Source organism: Embiotoca jacksoni, unplaced genomic scaffold (genome assembly GCF_022577435.1).
Source record: "Embiotoca jacksoni isolate LCO1_2020_lvr unplaced genomic scaffold, fEmbJac1.0.p SCAF_2, whole genome shotgun sequence".
NCBI classification, from domain to species: domain Eukaryota; kingdom Metazoa; phylum Chordata; class Actinopteri; family Embiotocidae; genus Embiotoca; species Embiotoca jacksoni.
Window position 1 is genome coordinate 2,091,656 of NW_027185340.1, and position 21,217 is coordinate 2,112,872.

The 21,217-nt window shown below is 42.3% G+C and overlaps 1 protein-coding gene across 6 annotated transcripts in view; it reads left to right on the forward strand.

Moving 5' to 3' along the window:
* osbpl6 (oxysterol binding protein-like 6) overlaps window positions 1-21,217 on the forward strand; it is a 36,520-nt gene that overhangs the window by 8,174 nt on the left and 7,129 nt on the right. Inside the window, exons 2-17 of one of the 6 annotated variants that reach the window (XM_069153863.1) lie at window positions 1,023-1,268; window positions 9,897-10,019; window positions 10,399-10,452; window positions 10,737-10,847; window positions 11,219-11,332; window positions 11,426-11,596; window positions 13,235-13,379; window positions 13,499-13,602; window positions 14,044-14,136; window positions 15,195-15,363; window positions 15,828-15,958; window positions 17,342-17,449; window positions 17,851-17,982; window positions 18,937-19,024; window positions 20,307-20,560; window positions 20,989-21,126. In XM_069153863.1, coding sequence (XP_069009964.1) covers window positions 1,122-1,268; window positions 9,897-10,019; window positions 10,399-10,452; window positions 10,737-10,847; window positions 11,219-11,332; window positions 11,426-11,596; window positions 13,235-13,379; window positions 13,499-13,602; window positions 14,044-14,136; window positions 15,195-15,363; window positions 15,828-15,958; window positions 17,342-17,449; window positions 17,851-17,982; window positions 18,937-19,024; window positions 20,307-20,560; window positions 20,989-21,126 — 2,082 coding nt within the window. In that variant the 5' untranslated portion in view covers window positions 1,023-1,121. The remainder of the gene's footprint in view (window positions 1-1,022; window positions 1,269-9,896; window positions 10,020-10,398; window positions 10,453-10,736; window positions 10,848-11,218; window positions 11,333-11,425; window positions 11,597-13,234; window positions 13,380-13,498; window positions 13,603-14,043; window positions 14,137-15,194; window positions 15,364-15,827; window positions 15,959-17,341; window positions 17,450-17,850; window positions 17,983-18,936; window positions 19,025-20,306; window positions 20,561-20,988; window positions 21,127-21,217) is intronic. The other 5 variants (XM_069153865.1, XM_069153864.1, XM_069153866.1 and 2 more) reach the window with 5 other exon arrangements.

Genomic DNA, 21,217 nt, shown 5'->3' on the forward strand with positions numbered 1-21,217 from the left:
GTCTCGACGTAAGGTTAACCAGACATTTTGAATTTAATATTCAAATTACGGCTATGCCTTTTTCTGTTGGAGGTTTTGAAAGGTCAAACTGGTGGATGTTGGTATTCTGGGAGCTTTGGCTCGTGTGTGTCAGATGTATAAGCTAGTTTGAACTGGTCTGTAACCACACAAATAGAGCTGATGTCTTCTTGTATTGATTTGGTATCCTCTTCTAAATACAATCATTATCATAGAGGTAATTAGATGTCTAAAGATTTATTCTACAAAACAGTCCTGTGGGATGATGTCAGTCTTCTGCAGTAAACACACTCACCTGTACAAAGACATACAGTTTTCTGTTTAACTGAAGTAAGTAGTCGCCACAGTTAGAAACTCGACAGGTCAGAGAGCTGAACCAGTCAATTAAATGATCTGTGGATTGACAGAAAAATGATTGGCGAATATACTTTGATAATTAATGAATTGTTAATCATTGTTTATCAAGTAAAAATTGCATGGAAAGTCTGTCATAATGTCATATAGCAACGCAATAGGCTACATCATAGCAAACATAATAGGGTTGTGGAATTGGACTGAAAATGTGTGCATTGTTTCACTATTACTGACTTTTCATGGACCAAATGATTATCTGATTAGCCTTATACAGACACTATAATGAGCATATTAATTGATCATTTGAAATATCATCAGCTGCAAACCTAATATGGGTTGTGTTTAGATTTGAGGTTATTCGTTGAACCGCTGAATGTGTGTCAAGTAATACTGAGAGGCGCCAATCCCACAGCAAACATAATGAACGGCTGATGCAGTAATGCACTCGAAATGAGAGGAATCTTAAGAACCCGTGCTTCAAAGAATAGCTCTGGGTGTCTCAAGTGAGCATCTTGTGAGTTGTATTAACATTGAAATTGCCAGAGGACACCCCTGAAAGCCTACGAGAGGCCCAGACGCTCGTGTTTTATTGTCAGCACTGCAGCGCAATGAGGAAGGCGAAGTGTAACTTCCTGACCCTTGTGTTTCAGATGAGCAGCCAGCAGTGAGCGTGAGGAAGTGTCAGGGGATGCTCCTGGTCTGTGGGGCCCAGTGCTGACGGAGGTCCACGGAGCCGACGAGCGCCCACCATGTCCTACCACCAACACTACCAGCGAGGCCCCCACGGCCGCACCATGAGCACCGAGGAGAGGAGCTCCACGCCAGTGAACAAGACCTCCACACCAGTTCACAAGAGCGCCTCCTCCTCTTCCTCCTCCCAGCGCGACAGCCGGCAGGTAATTTTCAGGCCACTGGAGCACGCCATCTCGAAATAGATTGCCGGCACGGCAGCGCTTTCAATGAATGCAACTTGAGCGGAGGTGGTACGGAGAGGATCGAGCATCGGTTTGGATTGCTGCAGTCTTCTATCTGCGTGAGGCTGTTTTATGCAGGAGAAAAGCAGGCAGATAGATGGGAACTGGTTCTGTGAGGAAGGATTCAATCATGAAATATTCAGTCAGTTGTTTTAGGATGTAAAATAAAAAAAGGCAAAACTATCTTGATGGGTTAGTTTGTTATAAAAATCAGCTGCAATCATCCAGAGATGTTAAGAGTGTACAGCGTGTTCTCGGCTTAAAGATGTTCAGGCACTGCATTGCCTTCCCTCAAACAACCTCAAACAAACAATCTGGGAAAAATTCCTCCCATTTCTAAAATTAGCCAGGGGAACTCAATTCCCAGATAAAATTAGACTGGATGTGTACAGTGTCCTTCCAGCATCATCGTGAGAGTTTTATTTCAAATTGATCTGTTAAATATGTTAAATTGTGTTTTTATTTTCCTTCTGCAAATGAATTCAAGCATACAGAACGCTCTCTTCTGATAACAAATAAGGATTAATAATTTATTCCTTTTGAAAAGTTAATTAAAAAAAAAGGTCAACCAACTATCAACCTTCCGAGACCTTATCAACTTATTAGCTACCTAATTAGTTTCGAGGCAGCAGCCTTCATTCTCCGGTTAGTAGAGAAGAGCCTTGCAGAGACACAGTAAACACTCGTATTTCACAGTTCACAGGACAAGTGCTTAAACTTAACCCCTGCAGTAAGCTATCTGAAGCCCCGCCCCCTCCCCCCCATCCCTCCGGCCCACCTTACCTCACCGAGCTGCTGTATCACTGCGGCCGCGTAGAAACAGGACACCCAAACTGGAATATCTGACATCACAGCTTTTCCGTCGGCACCGGTTGATGAATATTTCATGATGGACAGGCGGCGGCTCGGTGCTCCGCTGAACATGTGGCACACTCTGGTATGCAATGTGGAGGCCCGGCTTCGTATCCGCAGGAGACGGCTCCGAACAGAAAAGGGAACCGGTTTGAGAAATGGTGCATGTTAGAAAAGCGCAGTGGAAGTCCTGCTGCTCGACGAAACACACGGTTAACCATCCATCCAGCCCTTCTGCTCATGGTTCCTTTCTTTAATGTCGCCTACTTTCTTTTGATAACAAGGCCTGCGTGGGTGAAAGGGTTTAGCATTTCATTTTCCAAATACTCAATAATCTCAAAGGAAGGTTATGTGCTGGCACTTCTTTTCTTGTTATTCTCTTTTAATGCGTTTAAGGAAGTCTGGCTCCAGCCAAAGAAGTCGTCCCATAGATTCACTTCTTTTTGTGCACCTGCTTGATAAAGACCTTCAGATATAACCAGCAAATCAGTGACAGGACAAGAATTTAACGAGGAATTAGAGTCTTTGTTGTTGCAGCTGTTTCCAGTCGGGATTTAACAGCAGAATTTGTGCATAGATATAGCTGCTGGTGATCCAGACTCATATAAGCGAAACCTTTGTCTTCTCATCCTATATTAAATGTGTTTTAAATGCGTGATCAAAGTAGACTTCAACAAAGTCTCTTAATCATATAAAGTTGTTGTAAATTGTTTGTTTCTGCCTGATGAGGCGGTGCACGTTTATGAGATTTGATAATTTGCAAAACTGACTGAAACTGATATATAAGGCTCTTATGATGTTTCGTTTGGACCCAAGAGAAAATTCTAAATATTAAAATGCTGATAAATGCCTGAAATCCTCTTAGATTAATTGTACATAACATAACATAACATAACATAACATAACAGAATACATCTTTGTATGAGTGGTTCCTGCTTGACACCCATTAAGGTTAGGGTAGGGTAGGTTAACACTGAAGTAACAGTGGCTTCATAATGTGACATTACTTCCAAGTGAAACTAAGTACTTGTGGTGGGGCTGATTTGACTAGATTGCTCAACAGTGGGTGCGGCTTAATGAATATAAGGAGGAACAGAAAGAGAGAGGACTTTTGCACTCCACCCACACCTCCGTCACTCATGCTACATCAGGGAAAAAAGGACGAAGTGAGAAATTTTAAAATGAACTAGATTATTTTTTAGATATAATACAAGTGTTTCACAGCTGACAGCTAAATACACCTCTGAGCCATGCTACTGCTCTGACAGTTACAAACAGTGAGGCGTGGTGTTAGCTTGTCGCTACATATTACATTTGACTAGATAAATATATGTACACACTCCTCAGCTCAAACTAAGTTGTCAAAAACATTTCAGTTTTCTCGGAAGAGAAAGTAGAGGCATCTCTTTGATGGATACAGTATTTGAAATATAGCAAGAGACACGTAGGCAATCCATGCAGGGATGCAGGATTAGAAAGTTGGAAAAGCTTTTGATTTTAGTGTCACTACGTGTCAAGACATAACCTTGGAAAAAAATCGAGGTCCATTTAATAGCTTTTCTGGAGCTTTCTCTCATATCACACAATCTTCCTGAAGTCGTGTGATGTGCACATCAGAGCAGCTACTAAAAAGACCTTGTGATGAGGACGTTTTTTCAGCTGCAGTTCTCCTTATCATGAAAGGACTTTTACAAATTATTATTATACAATAGATTATTATGCAAGTGGCTGATTTGTGAGGCCCCGTACAACAAGTGTCTCTGTACTTGATTGATATTATGCAAACTTATACTTGCACTTTTGTTTGTGCATTGACCTTTATAGAGTATTAGCTGTCTGCTTAATGTCTTCTGTGCAGGGAGCTCAGCACATCTTCCTCCTGCACAGCAGACACTTAGAAAAGACCTTAGCTAGCTTGGCCGGGCCTCAGTTTTTGAGACATTTTGTGTGGGAAAAGCCTTAATGGGATCCTGCCTCCATTTCAAATCAATATATGTCACTTTCCCCTCTGCTGACAACTACTGTTCACTCTGGAGACCCTCATGAGAGCAATTAGAGGCACCACCTCCAGTAAGCACAGGCTCTCACAAACAGTCACACACAAACACACAAAAACACCACTCAGGATGTCACTGTAGCTATTTTATGTTTGTCTTGTTGCTTCTCACTTCCTGGTAAGATACTCGCAGGAAATGATAAAATCAGGTTGCTTTTCTGTGAAAATATTCAAGAAAGGTTCTCTTGATGGAGGCACGACTTGATGTATGAGAGCGGAAATCTGTGGTTCGATTGTCAGTTGCTGTCGGATTTTATGGCGATGACCAGAAAACATAATCTTCTCTCTCTTGTACAGACATCTAACTTTAGAAGCATATTTTAGTTGTGAGGTTGTCATCGAGTTTAAGATATCATACATGTTACAGATCAGCTTAAAAACAGAGGAGGGATGATTCATAAGGAACTGGAATACATAATCTGGAAAATAAGATGTGTAAAAAAAAAAAATCCAGACAGAGTTGTTTTCATCTTGGATTAAGACTCGGTAAGTTTTCAGCTGATGTTCATCCATGATCTTCTCTGTGAGATCAACCCCCTTAACCTCTTTTTATTCTGTTATTTTGTCAGTAAAGAGGCCATGGATAAATATGATCCTGGTGTTTCCAGACCCAAATTCCCAGTGTGAATATCTACGGTTGGACCACCCTCCATTGAGGATTGTTTCCAGTCGTTGCATCCTAATGAGCAAAGAACTTGGGTTCATTTTATAACTACTGGAGCGGCCTTTAACCAATCAGCATTGACCACCGAATATTATACGTTGTGTGCTAAACCACTACCGCCGCTGTCATTGGAACTACTTTAATGCCATCGTACTTAGCCGTCCCCACTCGTCGCTGTTTAGTCTTGTACGGTTTTCTGAAGGGATCATAACTTTGTGGTAAACAATCTGGCTGAAAAACTTAAACAAGCAATCCAAAAACAGGATCTGTTCCCTTTCATCACATTGTATAGGCTTTTAGAATAACTTATAAGTTAAACAATAAGTTTATTTATAGCCGGGACCATGTCCAGAATACATTAATCTCACAAAGGGAGCAGATTCTCTGTACCAGATTTAGCTACTCGCTAATTTCCATCTGCAAGGCTGTTTTCTTTTAAACATTTTTTGAAAAGGTATTTTTAATCGTGCTTTTTTAAATAAAGTAATCAGAATGTGCTTATAGACTCTAAAAATACCAATTCATCATTTGGTGTTTCATAAATATTGATGATCTGTAAATAGTCTTTCCGTTTAAACGCTACACCTTTTTAGTGGTTGTTAGGGTTGAAGAGGATTGTTTCCCGTGCCACAGCCCGTCTAATCCAACGTACAAAAGTTAAGAATTGATTTTCAAGATCAAGAATAATTCATGTTTCAGTAAATCAATCTACATTTCCTCAGTCCCGCTCCTCTTCATCAGTAATCCAATTATGCTTTTGCCAGAATGAGGCACAGTGTTTCACCTCCAAGCTAACAGGTCACACGTGTCGACCGTAAGTCTAGAACTGAATCTGTGGCGTTTACGCGGCGTTTCTCTCCGGGTGTTAACTTCCCGTCCATGCAGCGGCCGAGCCTCCGACTCGAAGCTTTACAGCTGAGCCACGCAGACACTGCGGTGAAATCCATCCTCACAACAATTCCTCTGTGGTTAATATCATCTTTCAGTGGTGATTGTGGTGAGGAGGTGAGAACATTGTACACTTTATCTATCCGGGACTACCGTTTCATAATATATCCACTGATACTCCGGAGACCGCAAACCGTAAGCTTCATTTTTATGCCTCCGTGCTGGAGACAGCCGTAGTCAGAGGAATTTAGTTTTCCGGTTGTCTGTGCGTCCATGTGAATTTATTCAGTGCGATATCTGAAGAACGCCTTTTGGGAATTTCTTTAAACTTGGCAGATATGAACTCATTAGATTTTGCTAGTCAACGGCCAGCTCATGTTGATCTCTTCTTTTGAACCCGAAGTCTCAGAATCCCCTTGATGGATCTGTGACTTCAAAATGTTAGAAAAAACACTTCTGTAGCCATTATTGAAAAATGTCCCCTTGTTGGATCAATAAAGTATATCCATCCATCCATCCATCCGTCCGTCCATCCCTCCATCATCCATCCATCCATCCATCCATCCATCCATCCATCCATCCATCCATCCAACCATCCATCCATAACTCCATCCAACCATTCATCCATCCATCCATCCATCCAACCATCCATCCATCCAACCATTCATCCATCCATCCCTCCATCATCCATCCATCCATCCATCCATCCATCCATCCATCCATCACCCATCCATCCATCCATCCATCCAACCATCCAACCATCCATCCATAACTCCATCCAACCATTCATCCATCCATCCAACCATCCATCCATCCATCATCCATCCATCCATCCATCCATCTCCATGGAGTTGATAAACAAATCATTTTATTCACTAACGGTTGCAGCTTTACTCTTATGGAGGACAGATCTTGGAGAAACAACTGGACCTTTTCTCAAGATAATAGGATATTGAACTCATTATGTTGTCAAAACAATATCTATCTTGTTACCTTGTGAGAAAACAAGACAATTAACCTGTTTACATAAAAAAAACAACTGCGTTATCTCCAGAAAACCAGAAACAGAAATTGATTCATGAGCTCAAGATTACGGAATGAAATAGAAATCTTGCTCGTCCTGCTGTCCTCGGCTCGTCCTGCTGTCCTCGGCTCGGCTTGTCCTGCTGTCCTCGGCTCCCGTCGCCTCCACAAACTGTGACTATATATTGTTCAGCTGAATTATCTGATTTTCTGGTCTTTATTTTTGTTTAATTTGGGTAATCATCTAAGCCCTCAGAACTCCCATTACAGGCTAAAAGGTTTTATGTTTTTCATCATTTTATCGCTCATCTAATTGATTTCTGTAATTTTGCTTTATTGCTGCTTGAATACACTGTATTTGAAAGTGATTGTGTTGGGTATATGGAGTGAAACCCCTTTAGAGAAGTTGCAGAGACAGACTCTACAGCAGCGTCTATGCAAGAAGCAGATGTGTAAGAGACAGTGGTCATCAGCAGTGGGCTGTTACACTGATATTTATAGTGCTGATTTAGCCTGAGGTGTCTCCAAGGAGTATTTGTCCTTTCTCCTGCTCAGGCAGACCTTAACTGTAATAGTTTGATTCATTGCAGCTTTCAAAGCTCTACTCTGCCACTGTACTGAGTGTCACTGCAGGTGGTGGATCCCATAAGACTGAGACAACTGACAGTCAGGGTTATCAAAGGTCTTTACTCACTGTATTGTTTTTTTTTAAAATATATTGGCGTCTCGTTCCACTGATATTAAGAATCTCTTTTTCAAGGTAGACAGGAAACGTTTTTCACTATCAAAGGAGCAGGTTGATGGAACAAAACATTTGAAATCTTGGCATAGAAAAGCAGGCAGTCTCTTACTGCCACAAGATGCTTCATTAAATAAGCAAACTCAACAACAGGGACCGGCTCATTCAGCTTTAAATTATTCTGCAGCGAGATCAATGAATGTAAGCAGAGTGCAGGAAGTGACTTTGGCTTAATTCAGTTCTGTTTTCAGGTTGAAACAACAAAAGCTATTTCTCCCACTGTATTAGTCATTTCCATACAGGCCAGTAATCTGCATATACTGTCTTATATACGTGCAGCCTGAGGTTGTGGTCACTGTAGCTCATAAGGAGTATGTTGATTTATATTGTGAATGGTTTGGATCTCAAAATGAGGCCCAGTAAAGTGCAATGAGTTGCAATACTTGCAACACAAGCGGTTCTTTATTTAGTGTGCTAATGGTTTATCAATTTGGAGCCAGTTGAAAGTCTGTAATGCTGCAGATAACACAGGAAGTTTGTGTGAAGCATCTCTAAGTGGCTGCGGCTTGTTATTGACTGTTAGGGAGGCTGCTCATCGTGTGCGGCGTAAAGCAGCTGTTACGTTGTAAATAAAGTGGCATTGAAGCGTTCATCATTTCACAGGTAACCACATGTAGCTGAGCTCTTCAACTGTTGATGATCTAAATGCTCAAGAGTATAATTAGAATAGACTGCTGCCTTGATAGGATTGTTTTGAGATTTTGCTGATGAAGTTGAGCTCTTCCACTTCCCCATTTTCACAGGGGCCACTCGAAGGAGGGGCTGCCCTCGGTGGAGATACACGACCTCATTACTAGACCGATCTGTTTGCCTGGTCATTAGATTAAACAAGCTGTTGTCTCCTTTTGTTAAATGTCCTGCAAACCAAGGTCAGGCGTCGTCACGCACACCCAGAGAGCTGTCTTTAAGGTTACAGCGTCTCATAGTGCAGTGAGGAGCCACGAGCTATTATTTGTTTGCCAGAGAAGCTCGTGCATTTTAAGTTGTGGATTTTGCCTTGAGGGCTCTGCCGCTACTGATTCAAGTATGAAATTAATAGTCTGACCTACTAAAATCATGGTAAATTAAATGCACTCCATTTTGTGAATTTTTTTACTAATTGTGATGTATCACTGCCTCTAAAAATAGACAACTACGTAATATTTTGTAATATTTCTACGGAGAACAGAAAATGTAAACACCTTTTAAAACAGAAGTCGATCAGAACAGAATGCCTGATTTCCTGTTGCTCTCTCCAACTTCTGTACTCATTTGACATAGCCAACAATGTGTAATAAGTGCAGGCCTATTCACTGAGGCTTGTTTAAGTCCCCTGAAAACCTGCTTTTAAATTTCTAATTAAATAAGAAATTTGAGGTTCAAATGTACTTATTTATTTCACTGTTTGGGAGTAGTGTGAACAGATGTGTTGACAGTGGCCTTGTAACCTCAGCAAGTCATCTTACAAATGCCATCGGATGTTTTATTAAAAAGCCAGTATGGCTGAATGTGTTTTTTTTTGTTTTTTTTTTGTCCAAAACAGAAAGATTGCAGCATTCAGTCGACCAGTTGTATAACGTCTACGCTCACTCACGTGCCCTGTGGCTGAGCAGCCGTGTCTCTTTATCATTCAGTCACTCACGCTGATAGACATCAACGTTTACAGGCTTCACTGTTGCGGCCCAGCAAAAAAAAAAATCAAGTTGTGTCCAATAATATTGTCCTTCTGCAGACATTTGCAAATGTAGTTGAGTAGAAATGTTGTGTTTATTAGAGATTAAAATACGCATTTAAAAAAAATCCTGAATGCCTTTAATACCAAGAAACTCTTTTAACCAAGAAACCTAATTGACTGCGGCGTGCTAGCCCTGCTAATGCAGGAGGAGATACAAAAACAGGGCCAGTAAAAGACAGTGAATGGATCATGTCAAGACATTTTTCTGTCATCAAAAGCATTACCCCGTGTTTCCCAGTGTCTCTTCCAAAGGGACGCGCATGGGATGTCTTACCTGTCCCTCCGTGACCCTGCCGTCCCCCTACTCCAGAGGCGTCACTTTGATTTCCAGACCCACCGGGAACAGGAAGAGCCGAGTCAGGAGAAAGCTAATGGAGTGGAAATGCTGAGCGAGCAGGAGGAATTTCAATGGGGCTGTATTTCTTTAAATGTGTGGCATAGGGGAAAAAAGAAGTGTTATATGTTTTCCTGTTGTTCTCCTCATGAAAATAATCGCACAAAAAGAGCGTCTCTTGGATCAGTTCTGACAGCTTTGTGATTTTATTCCTTTCTAGGAGGCAGACAGCTGGGAAATAATCGAGGGGCTGAAAATCGGTCAGAGCAACGTCCAGAGGCCTGACAAACACGAGGGTTTTATGTTGAAGAAGCGGAAATGGCCCCTGAAAGGTTGGCACAAGGTAAGATCCACATGCAAAAGGAGGCACACAAGCTTTTGTTGCTGGAAAAACACTTTCAAACTCAACTAGGGCTGTTTCTTGGAAGAAGTTCCCCTTTTCGTGCACCTCTTCTTTTTTTTTTTTTTTACCCCTTCTTACCTTTTCTGTAAGCCTGCTATGTATGTCTCATGAATTCACCACTTTTAGCATCAGCTTAACACATGAATGCTAATGGAAATGTACCGAACTCAGAGTCGCTGTTTTATAGCTAATTCTGAAAAACATGACTGTAGATGACTTTGCATTTGTTACTGGATCTACAGAATTGAACATTATCTCTATTCTGTGTTCTTCCTGTTTTTTTAACAGACACATATTTTTGTGCTTCCTTCCTCTGCAGCGTTTTTTTGTTCTGGACAATGGTATCCTGAAGTACTCCAAGTCCCCCATTGATGTAAGTAACCCTGACTATAACCCACAGGCAGAAAACAGGGCAGCCTGGGCTGACATCAGCTCGGCTTGGCAATGAGTCAGCAGAAACATCTGCAACATGGGTCACGATGTTCAGGGTGTTTGAGCATGCCATGTCACTTTGCAGGAGAGCCAAAACTTCCCTGACAAGATGGAAACGTAATAACAGAGGACTGAAGAAACCAACCACTCCTGCACAATTTGAAAAACATTTTTTTTTAGCGGTCTCTTTGAACCTGCTTATCATTTTTTATGCTCTCTCTGTAGCAACATGTGGTCCAGCTGACTGAAGCTGGTGAGGAGGACGTCCTGTTGGTAACTGCTGCAGTTGAGAATGAACTAAGCATCAAATCCGCTCCATTTTGTGGCCTTATTTATGTAAATGTTCTTCTTAATCAAATATGTGGTTATATATTTTTTAACCAATTCAATTTAGATAAGCCACTCCGCAATATATCTACATACCCATGACAAATTTCAGGAGCAGTCTCTTGGTAAAATTAGCAAACGCTAGTTCATTTCTTCACTCCGGCGGTTTGGCAAAATAGATTTTACCAGATTTTTTTTTTTAAAGTTTGAGGGCTCAGGCACAAATAATTAAAACTGTGTGGGTTTCTCGGGATTCTTCAAGCTTATCACTGTGAAATAACATACTGAAATGTAATTAAAGATAAGAAATTATGCGTGCACATAAATCACAAATATTTTGACAATATGCGCAATATAAAATATGTTTCTGTCATCCTCAGATCCAAAAAGGAAAACTTCATGGCAGCATTGACGTCGGCCTCTCAGTCATGTCCATCAAAAAGAGGGCCCGTCGCATCGACCTGGACACGGAGGAGCACATCTATCACCTGAAGGTAACACCGACGATGGATCGGTATTTCAACACTGACAGATTGGAGGTCGGCGAGATGACGGACTTCAAAGCTCGTTGTTCTCTTCCTCTTCAGGTCAAATCTCAAGACATCTTTGATGCCTGGGTGTCAAAGTTGCGTCATCACCGGCTTTATCGCCAGAACGAGATTGTGCGATCTCCCCGGGAGGTCACCATCCGAACATTTCCTCCCTCGGCTGCCATGGAGTCCCCCCAGCCCACCCCGAGTGTGGTGAATGAAGCCAAGGTGAGCGCCTCCTCATAGCACAACTGTTTGTGCTCTTTGGAGCTCTAGAATTGACAGGAAAATCGAATTATATTAATATTATTATTATATATAAAGTGTTTTTTTTGTACATACTAATAAGCAAAGAACATGTGACATGTTGATTAATGAGCTTTATTAGGCAGATTTTCATTACTAGCTGTTTCTCCCAGTTTTAAATTTTCATACAAAGTGAACCAGCTGATGCTCCTGTATCTTATTTACCTCACAGCTACATGGCGAGAGTGGCATCGATCTTCTGATCACATTCTCAGGAGGAAAGCAAAAAAATGGCAGACTGCTTTTATTTCTTCAAAACTTCACTTTGAACACGCTACACAAAGAAATCAACTGTGTGTCTGGCTCAAAAGTCATTTCTCTCAGCAGTGTGCGATCACTTATTCAAAGTGTGTCATGGGTAATGAGAGATCACCTTGTTTTGATTTTTAATGGAAGCTGGGATCGTGTACCAAAATATCACCCAGAGGAGAGGAAGAAAAATTGAGCGACAGAACTGTCAGACGTTATGGTCAGACATGATCGTGTGATGAATCAAACACGTGTGGAACCGCTGTGTTACTTGGTACAACCTGAGAACTATTTCCACATTGCGGTTCTCACCATGGGTCCGATATGTGCCCTGAATTATGTGGCTAATTGCTCGACTAATGGATGTGGATTGTGGAGACAGATATCTGCCTAATGCAGTAAAGCTGATTGGACAGGTAACTGGACCCAAACCACTCGATGACAAAACGGGCTGTTTCCAGTTTAGCATGAAGCCCGGGTCTCCGTCCGTGAGGTTGAAGTGTGTGTAAATGTGAGGATGCAGCCAGAGCAGCTTCTCCCGGGAGTGATGCTCCGTGCCATATGAAGGCCATTAGAGGTGAGCAGTAGGATTTGGATTCAGAGCAGCTGGCTGCAGCCTGATGAGCTCTCCCAGAAGAACAGATTAAATGAGAGACTCCAGTCCTGGAGTCAGAATTAACTGCTGCTTCAAAGACTTGGAAAGAAGATATTTAAGGTCTCCCTTAAGTAGGAAAGCTTTGTCTTGGCAGCCTTTGCACATGCTCCTAACAGCAGATAATACCCTGCATTATTCCTGACATGCTTTAATACAAACTGCTGTATGTATAAGTACGTTTTTTTAAAAGTTGTCAGAGAGCATGTTATTGGACGGCTAAGCTCATTCAGTTATACATACTGAGAGCGGCCAGTCCCTCACACGTAGCTGTTAACAAATTCACTGCAGCTGTTACAGATGGGTCACATGCCTTTGTCAAGACACAAAAAGTCCATGAAGTATGAGGAATCCTTTCAAACACCGGTGATGGTTTTCTGTGCAGAATTGTGCAAAAATGTATCTACAGAAATTCTCTTCAGACATTTATCAAAAAATATTTTGTGCTTTCAATTTTTTAATTATGATATATATACAAAACATTACTAATAGCTTAGTTAGCTTGGCTGGATAAAATGCGTTAACATTATAAATGTTAGTTATAAATAACTAAAGTATCATCAATAGCCGCCGTGTGTTGCACACATATGATACATGGGAACATGATGTTTCAGCCAAAACATCCAAATCTCAATCTTTGTGTTCTCGCATCACCACAGCAGGCCAAACCGAGCAGCTTGCCGTGGCAGCCGGCGGCCCCGAGTATCAGCAGCAACAGCAGCCTGCCGGCCTCCTACAGCAACGGACAGAGCAAGGTGGTTGCTTGGCTGCAGGAGTCAGAGGAGATGGACAAGTGTGCAGAGGGTAAGTGCCATTTCCCCCCCGGCCTTACGATAAGTCCGTGAGAGGTGGATTGTTGACTATTGCATGACACATAATGCCGATTGTGTTTATGAGCGAGTGGGTGTGAACTTTATTTTCAGAGCTCGCACGCTGCCAGTCCAACCTGACCGAGCTTAGCCGGCTATTGCAGAGTCTGGAGATTCTACAAAGGACACAGTCGGCGCCCAATTTCACGGATATGCAGGTGAAACAGAAACAGAAACACACACAGACACACACACACATGTGCACAGACACACACACGCATGCGCAAACACGACAGAGAGCAGGGGAAGCAATTTAGTGAGTGTTTCTTTTCGAAGTTTCTTTCCACACTGTGCTGTGCTGCATTGTGATTCCTGCATGTGTGTGTGTGTGATAAATCAGGTAATGAATGAGACACAGGATTCAGCGATGCTCACAGAACACCTGCTGCTTCTCTAACTGATCAGTTAACTATTGATTTAACACCACAAATGCCTTCTTCTTTTTTCTTTTCTTTTTTTTTGCAACCCATTTGTAAGAACGTTGTTGTCCTTTTTTGTCATTTCACTGCAATCTGCTTGTAAAATTTTGCTTCTTTTTGTCATGTGTTTGTCTTATTAACCACACTGTGCATATTTTGATCCACTTGTGTGCCACAAAGACCAGTTGTGTAGAATTGTCAAAGAAAGAAAAGCGCTTGAACAGAAGATGGAGAACAAAAAGTGTCGGCAAAGATGCAAAATTCCAGCTTCAGGTACCTCTTCAGATCTCTTCTTACAGACACACACAGGCAGGATTTGGATGTTTACATATTTGAAATGACTGCACACTGTATGGTCCTTTATAATTATAATATCACTGGTAAATGTTATAACTGAAGTCACAAAGAAAAACTGTTTATTTAGCTGTTTACAAACTTTTTAAAACAATATCTTCAAATATTCAAACACTTTTTTCAATGTTTTATGATGACCATGTAGAAAACGTGGTGAGCAGTGGTTGTTAGTGGTTGTGGAGACTCTGATGGAGCTGAGACATCACAGTTTGGATTTCCGCTTGTCAAAGTGTTGTTGAGCAAGACTGAAGTGTTAAATGTGATCACACTGCTTTTTAGACGGGACACACACACACACACACACGCACACACACACGCACACACACACGCGCACACACACGCACACACACACACACACAAAACCACAACAACTTAAGTGTTTTCTGTCCTCTTTCTTCTCTTTGGTTCTTTAATCTGCACTGCAACTGGCACTTACTAGCAATGTGTGTCATGGCCTTAATACTTTTTGCTAACTTAAGCTTATTTGGCATAATAAATTAATCTTCACGTCCTGCAAAGACTGAATGTGCTTCCATACACCGTAATGCACTTTGTTACACCAGCCTTAAAGCACGAATCACAAATAGATTTTTATGTATTTATTTATGGTAATCTCACTATTTATACGTCTTATCAGGAAGATCTGGATTCTTGATATCCTATGACCTTGATGATTAAAACGTTTACTCAGAAAGAGGATAGTATGTGCGAGTAAATAAGGAAGCAGTTATTATGTCGTGGCATTTTCAGGGAACTGGCACAGAAATAAAGTTGCTTCTGCTCTGTGTGACGTGTGAAACTCTGTCACGGTGTGAATGGTACAATTATAACATCTGTTCAGAGCTAACAACTGTATGTCTTGCTGGACCAAACTTCCTGGTCCTCGTAGTTCTGTCTGTCAGGCACACAACACATCAGCATTGTTGGACCTCTGAGGTGACTGACAGTTGTCCTCTGTGGTTGTCACCTCTCTCCAGGTCCCTCTGTCTGCCAGCATGTCCCCTGTCCGCCTCCACTCATCCAACCCCAACCTGTGTGCAGAGATGGTGGACTTTCAGCCTCCTGTCTCCCGCTTGACGGACAGCGTGGAGTGTGCCAGCGACTACATTAAACTTCAGGAGGAATTCTGCGTCATTGCCCAGAAAGGTACACAGGCAGCACGTATGACTGATCTTTAAGGATGATTGGGCTTCATCACAACCGGGATCCTGTTTTTATATTGTACTTTAGCTCTGAATTTTTCTTGTTTATGATGTCATGGCACTTACTTAAAACTTAACTATATTACTTCGCTGAGATCCTATAACAAGGCGAAAAAGAGGTCAGATGATCACATGTTTTAAAGTCCCAGGTTAAAAAAAAAGAAAAGAAAGGTGAGCAATACAATTATGAAACAAACTCTCACTTCATGAACAGCTTAAAGCGTATGCAGTGAAGGATTATGAAGATTAGAGGTGCGCTAATCAGTTTTATCTCCAAATAAAACAGTTGACATTCTAGCTAAACTGCTCACAAACAGCTTGTCACACTTTCACAAACAACACTTTCTGAGATACTTTGATTTTTAAGAGATGCATTGGTGGGTAAAGCTACTGTTTTTGTCTCTGCAGTCCACACTCTGCTGAAGTCGGCCTTCAACACTGTGGCCATAGAGAAAGAAAAGATCAAACAGATTCTGTCTGACCAGGAACAATCAAACCAGTCAGCCCAGATCAACTCTCTCAGGAAGTCTCTGTCACAGGTAAGGAGCTCCTTTCCCCCACGACCCATGATGCCTCTTTCCTCCTACTCTTAGTTGGGGTTAATTGACCTGAACTGTTTGTCAGACGTATTTCCACTACTTCCATATCGCACACGCTAATTTTGATGCTGCTTTAACATATAATCAACAGGAGCGATTGGGACACGACTGAGAAAAACACTGCTGTAATTCGACAAGTGCGTCTTTTGTCTTTAAACCGAAACCCATTTTGTAGTTCCGCTCACAGCGCCAGGCTGTCAGATAAAACACACGCTGGTGTTTATCCCGAGCAGTCGCATTAGTCACAATTAAAAATAAATAAATAAATAAATAAAAAAAAGATGACGTTTGGAGATGAGAGTGGAGGAAAAGTGAGTCGTGAAAGTCCGATCGTCTCTTCCAGTATTAATTGGTGAGAGAGAGGAACGTGCAGTGCAGTTCGTTAGCTCTGCTCCTCGGGGCTGTCTCTCTTCCCCACTGATTTAATTGGACTGTTCTTCTGCTAACAGTTGACATCATTTCGATGAAATGTTTCACTTGCTGCTTTATCTCCGTTTTGTTCCTAATTGGATGCTTGTGTGACACGGCTGTCACCGACTGGAGGTCAGGTTTTATGGCAAAGCTGCGTAGGAGGTTTGATAATCAGGAGCTGTGGTTGCTATAGCTGCAGGATATTACTGAGGGATACGGCTTTCTTAATTTTGTATGTTTTATGTTGTGTTTAACATATTTTGAATATGTTTAAACCTGCATTTGCTTCCTTATCAACTTTGGTTAAGTTGGTTTTGGTAAACCGCTGAGCAAACCGCTGTTTGGGAATCCAGCAGCGATCCGTTATCGTGTTTCCAATTTCCACTATTCATTCACTTTTAGCTCTTTTTTTTTAGTCACTACAAACTCCTGAGGAAAAAATATGTGTTACTGCAGCTGCTATGTGCTCCACTGTGTTCACGAGGGGAAGTTTTGGACTTTGACTGTCTTTCTCCACCGTTGCTGAGCAGGAGGTGCATGCAAATCACCTACTTCATTAAAAACAGCTGCTTTGTGCTGATGAAAAAGATGCTGATGAGAGCAGTGAAGCCCCTCGGACGTCTTGGGTCGGCTGGACCAGGCTCAGTAGTTGTGTCTACACTTAAAACTAAAAAACTAAACATGTGAAGTGCTCTTTGCCTTCTATGCTGCACATATGGAATAAATTGAAACACGTTTTAAACACGCCAGTTTTAATGGGGTAACCATCCAAAATCTGGAGTTTTCGGTGCATTAACGCACGAATATTTCCTATTAATTAACCTCCAGGTGTACAACCGGTTATGAATATGAACATACTGTGTAGTTTCATGTGAAATCTGGAAGATAGAAACCTTTTTTTTTGTTATTCAGGCCCTGTCCCAAAACGCAGAACTTCGAACTCGACTCAACCGCATCCACTCTGAATCTGTCCTGACTGAACAAGTTGTCAGTGTGAACATTATCTCCACGCCTGATGAGGTATATCACTGTTGTCACTGACAGAGCTAATTTCTCATTCTGATATTGATGAAACTACATCTGCCAAGGCTGGCCAGGTAGTTGAAGTGTTTACTTCCTGCATTTGTCAGATGCATTATTGATCCCTGTCCTTATAGATTGATGGTATTCCCAGTACGTCCTGGCAGGTAAGCTTAAAGGATCCTTATTCTACCAAGAACCTGACATGAAGGTTAACGGAAAAAATGAGCAATTAGAAACGGATGGGAGGTCGCCCTTTGGCAAGGAGACACATGCTGCAAGATGAACTCTGTGTTGTCTTCTGGTGTTTGTGTTTGTTCTGCTCCATTTTGGTTTCTTAAACATGTCATCATAGCAAGAAACGGTGAACATGTCGTGCTTTTGCTTGTGTTTGCCCGCAGGCCGGAGAACAGATGGGGATCCCTCTGACTCAGCAGGCCTCTAATGAGAGCCGACTCTCCATGTCGGAGTCTGTCTCCGAGTTCTTTGATGCCCAGGAAGTGCTTCTGTCGGCCAGCTCGTCAGAGAACGAGGTATAACCGCGGACGGTGGAGGCTTAAAGAGAGGATGGATGTGCTGGAGTGTGAGCAGGAGCGGGTGGTGGTGGAGGTGGATGAAGGAAGGAAGGGGTTAATTAAAGAGGAGGGGGGGGGACTTCTGATGGAGAGAAAAACGTCACTGTGAGGTCTGTGTGAGGTGTTTAGCAATTAATGAAGACACCGTGAAAAGCAGGGATAGCGTATAACAAGCTCACACACACACACACACACACACACACACACACACACACACACACATGAGAGGGCTTCTTTAGGATCTGTCCCGAAGGCCTAACCTCTGTCGTGCCTCAGAATCACGACGTTCTTATTTTTTTTAAATATCTATTTCTCCTGATTTGTAGCTTCTAGCTTTGTTAAATAGGTTGATCACGTGAAACAACCATTTCTGATGTCTTCCCTTTTAACTGCTGCGAACACCCTGCTTCAATTATACTGTGTGTCCGGAGAGCCTTTAAGCATTGAAGCTCTCCAGGCATGCATCGAGCCACGCTGAAGGATTACTCTTCACTGAACCTCCCCTGCCTGTCACTTCAACGCCAGGTCCATTCAGACCCACGGTACGCTGTCTGCCAGCCTTCACCGGCAGCAGGCGACTGTAACAGAAGCTTTTACTGAAAGTGAAGATAATACGCTCCTCTCTGATGGCGTCAATGGCCTCATTGCGTTTGCTAAATATAAAGTATGAAAACGCTGCAGTGTCTCGTCTCATGATTACTGCAGTGGGACAGATAGCCGGCGACTGCTGCAGTTTGTTAGCCACTGGCAAACTGCAGTGACTGTGCGCGTGTGTGTGCGTGTGTGCGTGTGTGTGTGTGTGTGTGTGTGTGTGTGTGTGTGTGTGTGTGTGTGAGGCTAAGTCCGTCTGCTCTCCTGATCACTTTGTGTTGCACTGACTCGCACTCCGCTCTGTACCTGTTCACCTCGCAGGGTTCAGACGATGAGTCATATGTCAGCGACGTGAGCGATAACATTTCCGAGGACAACGCCAGCGTGACCGATAACGTCTCCAGACAAAGTAGGTCCAAGTCTGCAACCATCACAAGCACCCTGTTAGAAAGAGGGAGAACTTAATAAAGCAGGGGAACCCACTTCAGCCGTGCTTCCTCTACAGCGGCAACACACTAAAAGACATACAGAAAGACACACACTTCTGCCAGCGAGCTCATTTATCAGTGTTGCCGAAGCAGTTGACTTTGCAGTGTTGCTCTGTGCCGGGTGCTTCTCTCAGGCTTTATGAAAGTTATATATGTAGAGAAGGAATCTCCCTCCTCCATCTTCATCACCCACCACACTGGTGAGAGAGAACACTCACAGTGATGAAAACACTCAGGCTTCCTCTGAAGTCTGGAAAAAGGTTTTGCGTACATGTACAGGGATGGCATAAAAAGTACATGAATTTAGTGTACAACATATTTCCTTTATCTGATGATTATTTCTATTCTGATGAACAATTGGGAAAAATGCTGTCAAAATTAACCAAGTCCAAGAGGATGTGTTTGTGTATGTGTAGACATACAGCTATATTCAGTTTATTCAGTTCACTGTCGCGTTAGACAAATACAAGCTTCACATTCAATTCCATTTTATTTATATAACACCAAGTCACAGCATAAGCCATCTCAGGGCAGTTTATATATTAAAGGTCTTCCAACAGAACGTTAGCAACCCTGCAGGGAGAAACACAACAATTTAACAGCTCCTGCATGGGCGACAGCTGGAAGGAAAAACTCCCTTTTAACGGGAAGAAAACCTCCGACAGAACCAGACCCAGAGGTGGGCGGCCATCAACCGGCTGGGATGAGGGGGAGAGCAGAGAGAGAAAAGAACAGCATAGAAAGAGAAGCGTAGCGAGTACAGTACCCTCATTGGAGGGGGCAGTAACCAGTTACTGTGATTTAGAATTATAGAAAACTACATTAATGACCAATGTTATATATGAATATCAAAACATTTTAACCTGCAAGAAAATCTCAAAACAATTTCAATGTTGAAATTTGAGAATTTCGGGCATTTTTGCTTGAACAGTTCCGATTTAATCAATTACTAATATAGTTTATTGTTCATTTTCTGTCAATCAAGTACCAGTGTTGATTTGTAGATTTCATTTATGTTATGTTTTGATTTGCTGTCACATTTTTAGGACTTGTATTTTGAAACAGCTCTATGAACGAAGATCATTATGATTGTGTTATTAAGAGTATATTTCAAGGGACAGCAGTGAGTGTTCCAGATAACATCAGTCCAGATTGAATGAAGCGATTATGAGTTATTACTGTACTATTGTTTTTGGTCTTCAGTGGCCAACGGAGACTTTGCTGGCTGCGCCTTCCGCAACGGCCGACGCATCTGTCTGCCGGCGCCCTGTCCGGACACCAGCAACATCAACCTCTGGAACATCTTGAGGAACAACATCGGCAAGGATCTGTCCAAAGTGTCCATGCCAGTGGAGCTCAACGAGCCCCTCAACACCCTGCAGCGTATGTGTGAGGAGCTGGAGTACAGCGAGCTGCTGGACAAGGCTGCCGAGACCGAGGATCCCTTTGAGCGCATGGTAAAGAAGCCGCCAGTTAAAAGCAGCTTGTCAAATGAAATCGGTTGAGGACACGGTGACCCGTCACAGCGGATCTTAAATGTTTTTTTTTCTGTACAGTAAATCCTTTTAAAGTACCTTCTGCAACTGAGGATACTTGAGTTTGTTCCCAGAGATGCATCCTAAATTCCTCCTCATTTCCCTCGTATATTTTAATGCACGCAGTCACACTGCAAGTCACAAGCTAACATAAATAGTCTCTCACGGAGAGGCATGTCTGTGAGGTGGTAGTAGGCTTCAGCGCCGCAGTCGACCTTGAATCCACCAGTTTTTGTCTTTTCCTCGGATAGTGTTCGATGCATACTAATGTGGGGCTTATTCATGACAAAGCCTGTTTGTTGGAGCCGGCTAATCCCGCTTTTGTTTATGTTGTTTTGACCCTCTGACAGGTTCTCGTCGCTGCTTTTGCTGTCTCAGGCTACTCATCCACTTACTACAGAGCAGGAAGCAAGCCATTCAACCCGCTACTTGGTGAGACTTACGAATGTATTCGGGAAGACAAGGGCTTCTGTTTCTTCTCAGAGCAGGTGAGTCCATCCACAGATAAATGACATAAGTGCATTTAAAACAGGAGCGTTATCTTGGATATAGAGCCATGCTCTTAGTGTCACAGATAAT